The sequence below is a fragment of the Sinocyclocheilus rhinocerous genome, unplaced genomic scaffold (assembly GCF_001515625.1).
Source record: "Sinocyclocheilus rhinocerous isolate Xijiao unplaced genomic scaffold, SAMN03320098_v1.1 scaffold1549, whole genome shotgun sequence".
Classification (NCBI taxonomy): domain Eukaryota; kingdom Metazoa; phylum Chordata; class Actinopteri; order Cypriniformes; family Cyprinidae; genus Sinocyclocheilus; species Sinocyclocheilus rhinocerous.
This window is the reverse complement of record NW_015633205.1, coordinates 752,289-756,541: the sequence shown is the minus strand read 5'-3', so window position 1 is coordinate 756,541 and position 4,253 is coordinate 752,289. Positions and strand designations below refer to the sequence as shown.

Sequence of the window (4,253 nt, the reverse complement as noted above, 5' to 3'; positions counted from 1 at the left end):
ACGAACCGCAGTAACGGCGTGGCATTTGCAACAACGCCAAGCTCTTTTAGTAGCTCTTTTAGTATCGCTGGATGGCGGCAGGGGAAACGGACTGGAACTGCTGCATCGCTGAAGCGGCGGAGAAGCAGGTCAGCCGTGCTGAGAGGTCCCAATTCCAGCTGCGAAGGCGTGTCAATGGCGTGCGAGCTTCGGATCAGCTTGAAGACGTAGAGTCATCGCTGAAGGAGAAGAAATCTGAGAATCCTGTGGCGAACGCCCACTTATATAGCCAGATGCCCCGCCCATTCTGGCGGGCTTTGGCAGGCTTTGGCGGGCTTCGTCGCCATAGGCTCGTGCAGCTCCGCTGCCTAGCCATTGGTTTGTTTTTAATACACTGCACGAACCAATGGCCATGCAGTTTCACTGCGTGAATGAAAAAAGGCTTCAGTTCAGGAGAAAAAAGGCTTTTTTCCCATATGCGTCTAGCAAGACGCAGTACGAGTGTAGTGTCGAAAGGGAACTAGTTTTTACTGACATACGGCCTAACAAAATCTCATCTGACCGCAGTTCACTGATGTACTGAAGCTGTCTCATCACCTGTACCATTTCCACATTCATTTGACTAGCACCTGGCGCTGAAGTGAAGTTGGAGTGCACGTCTGAAAAGCCTCCTGTTTGTTGTAAAGACATTCTGCGTCTAAGTAAATGCAATTCTTGTCAAGAAAAAGAGACAGAAGCAGCAGTTGTGAGTGGGCCCTGCCCCACGTTAACTGTGTTAAATATTTTTAATGCTGTTAAACTGGAAAAAGTAATCGCCTGCATTAACACACTATTTTTGACAGCACTATTTATATATTATATATAGTGTTTTATATCAGAAAAATACATTTTTGGCCCAGGTACAAAGGAATTATTTAGCTGATTATTTGTTTTTGTGGCTTGCTTATTTATTTGCTTTGCTTCTTTGTTTATGTATTTATATATGTATGTATGTATGAGTGTATGTATGTATTTAAGAGAAATGTGTCGCAACATGAAGTTCTGGGAAAAACAACCATAAATATATGATAATAAAGCTACCTTTTCCTCTGTATCCAACAAATATATTTAGTCATTTATTTCTGATTTCTGACCATATGCCATTTTGACCATATCATTTTTGGATCCGATTTGAGTTTCAGCTGTGCTGAAATATTTTTACTTTTGAGGCTAGACCTTCTGCAATCATTGCCCAAACTTTGAGCACAAGGTGAGAATTACCAATATTTTCCCTATTTTCATAACTATTTTTATGAATTGGGCAGTTAAGAATAATTATGTCCTAAATAATTATTTTATAATTATTACATTATTAACATTGATTAACCATAGAAAACATACTATGCTTATCTCTCAAACATATTTGCAACATTTGTTTAAAATAAGTTAAGGGTAATGGCTGATTTACCATCAATTTCAAAGTTCAATGTAACTGGGTTGTTTAAACCATGTATAATACTGCAGTTCCTTATAAGGTTACCATCTACTGGCTAACTATCTAATCTAGCACAATTCTACTTCCATCTGACACTTGGCATGTGTTCATTTTGCACATGTACACAAAGTCATCTTACCGAAGAACTGAGAAAACCCGAGCCATCTTTCCAATGGCACGGATCTTGTTTCTGATTACCTCCTTGCGTGCAGAAGCCGTGGCACCTGCGCGATACACACATGCATATATTTGGGTGTCAGTGTTGTATCATAGTATACAAACAAAAACAACAAGCCTTACAAATATGTCTGGAGAGCAACTTCATTAAAATGTGGCCAATTCATCTCTAAACCTCACAACTTTAAAACGTTCACCAGCCATAATTACATTCTGACTTTAATGTCCAGAAAGACAAATGACTACACTGGGTGAACACTTCCGTAGGAGTATAATTACACAGACTGTTGACTGTAAGGGAAACTCAGTTGGCAGAACATGCTGTCTCAGCACACTAAGGGCAGATCAATAGAGTTCCTCACAGTGGCCCACGTCTCCACACCTCAGGACTGAAATGCATGCTAAGCATTTGTTAGCCTGCTATCGAGCTTTACAGTCATGGATATGGTGAGGTTAATCATAGTGCCATCCAATACAGATGATAAAGAGAAGAACCTTGTTGGTTTTAATTGAGATTATGTCTAGTTCCTCAAGGTAAAATTATAGACAACACTGAGATGAGTAAATAACAATACCTGTACAAGGTCTTGCTTATGAATAGTTTGCAGGCCAGAGATTTTTTTTGTGTTTGACCTAAAATGTTTTTGGACACTTAAGTGTCTATTAAAACTATTTGACTGCTGTTTCTCTCTCTCTCTCTCTCTCACACACACACAAACACACACACACACACACACACACACGCACACACACACACACACAATCAAATCATGCAGCATTTGCAAACAAATAACACAACACATTTTCTCAGAACTTGTTACTTTTTTATATCACTGTTAACCAGCTGGTCTCAAAGTGATTTTAACTGGATTTATTAAGTTGTTTCTCAGTTTCTAAGTTGTGTGGTTCACCACATCAACAATGAGTATTTTTACTAAAAGAAAAAATACATACCATAAAACCAAATTTGTATTATATTACTAATAATATTAGTATATAAAATGTACAGTCTTATTAATTCATATAAAATAAAGGCACTTGGTTTGGTATTTTATCTAATGCTATGAATGTGGCACTTTATAAATCTTAGGCTATTGTGTTACAACTCTTTTTTTAGCTTTACTGTGTCAAGTTAATAAGAGTTCTGCTAAAAAATCTTGAGACCCCTGCGTTCTGCTACACTCTTCTGAGCTCTGCCCAGCTATTATTATTATTATTTTTTTTTACATAAGATAACTTATGTAAAGGTCTCCTAAAACCGTGTCTTACCACCCCAATTATCCATGGCTTCTTTAATACTTTTTTGAAAATATGTCATTTTTCACATCCATAGTTTAAATACTTCTTGGGGTCACTGAATTTATACAGAGGAGGGGAAAAAAAAGAAAAAAAAAAATGGAGGGGAGGACAATGTGAAGTAAATTGGTGTGAGAGATGCCCTAAAAGATGAAGGCACTATTGAGGTTCTGAAAACTGCAAAACAATTTATGAAGTGCTCTACATACTCGTATAGTCACATGTACAATTTATTTAAAAACTGCAATGTTGTAATTTGAGAACAATGTTAGTGGTCTGCCTGATCAGTGGTATACTCATCCACTTAGTAAATACAATTTGTGACTTTTCAAACACTGCAAGCAAATCACATACAACTAGCAATGGCCTTTGAAAAGTATAAAGTATTGAATGTCAATAATTCATCTAGTTATGCTGATCAGGATGCATGTAACGTAAGATTTAGTAATTATGGATATGGTAAGCAAGTTTATTAGTGATTCTTTGGTGTTAGCTCATTAAACCCACTGGAAAAAGGTACAAACAAGAGGCATGGCTGCACACCGCATTGAACTGTAGGAGACTGTACCTTTCTTGGGCCCATATATTAGCTGTCCTTCTCAAGATACACCCCCAGAAGAAACAGAAAAAGAACAGAAGAATGATCAGTGGATGGCTGAAGAATGACAGGTAGAGAAAAAGAGTGGCAAAATGTGGCAAAAAAGCACATCCATCAAAAAAATAAAAGGGAAGAAATGCCTCACAGAACTTTGAAAAAAGAGAAAGAGATTCATTAGATTAAGCAACAGAAGTAATATTTGAGAGGGAGAGATATGGACAAAATGAGTGATAAACAGTAATGGGGAAAAAAAATAAATGGATGAAAAAAAAAAACTTTCAGAGAGAGTGAGAGTGTACCATCAGAGCATGATGGGATTGTTAGTGTTTATATGTATGTGCTTTACCAAAGCTTGAACTGGTCCATCAATTATTTGTCAACTGACAATTTATTTGTGTGTGCATGTGTTTAAAAAAATAACGCCAAAAACTAACTAACTAAATAAATAAATAAATACAATTATTCATTCATTGTCCCTGTAATTAACACAATTATTATTGTTTAATTAGCTTGTAGTAAAGATTGTTAATTGGGAATAAGGAGTGAATAGTTCTTGCTTCACAGAAAATGGAAAAATTGTCATTAATTAGGTGCATTAAACAAAACTTTATTGAACATTAATTGCATTCATATTCAGTGTACCTTAAAATGTTTACAAATACATTAGGACACACTCACACACACACACACACACACACACACACACACACACACACACTCTCTCTCTCT

General features: G+C 36.7%; 1 protein-coding gene across 5 annotated transcripts in view; it reads right to left on the bottom strand.

The window, feature by feature from the left end:
* The window catches only part of LOC107743942 (serine/threonine-protein phosphatase 2B catalytic subunit alpha isoform), a 275,392-nt gene that overhangs the window by 36,921 nt on the left and 234,218 nt on the right, over window positions 1–4,253 (bottom strand). For 3 of the 5 annotated variants that reach the window (XM_016557400.1, XM_016557402.1, XM_016557403.1), the window contains exons 11-12: window positions 3,495–3,521; window positions 1,593–1,677 (exon numbers count right to left, since the gene is read on the bottom strand). In XM_016557400.1, the coding sequence (XP_016412886.1) occupies window positions 1,593–1,677; window positions 3,495–3,521 (112 nt within the window). The remainder of the gene's footprint in view (window positions 1–1,592; window positions 1,678–3,494; window positions 3,522–4,253) is intronic. The other 2 variants (XM_016557401.1, XM_016557404.1) reach the window with 1 other exon arrangement.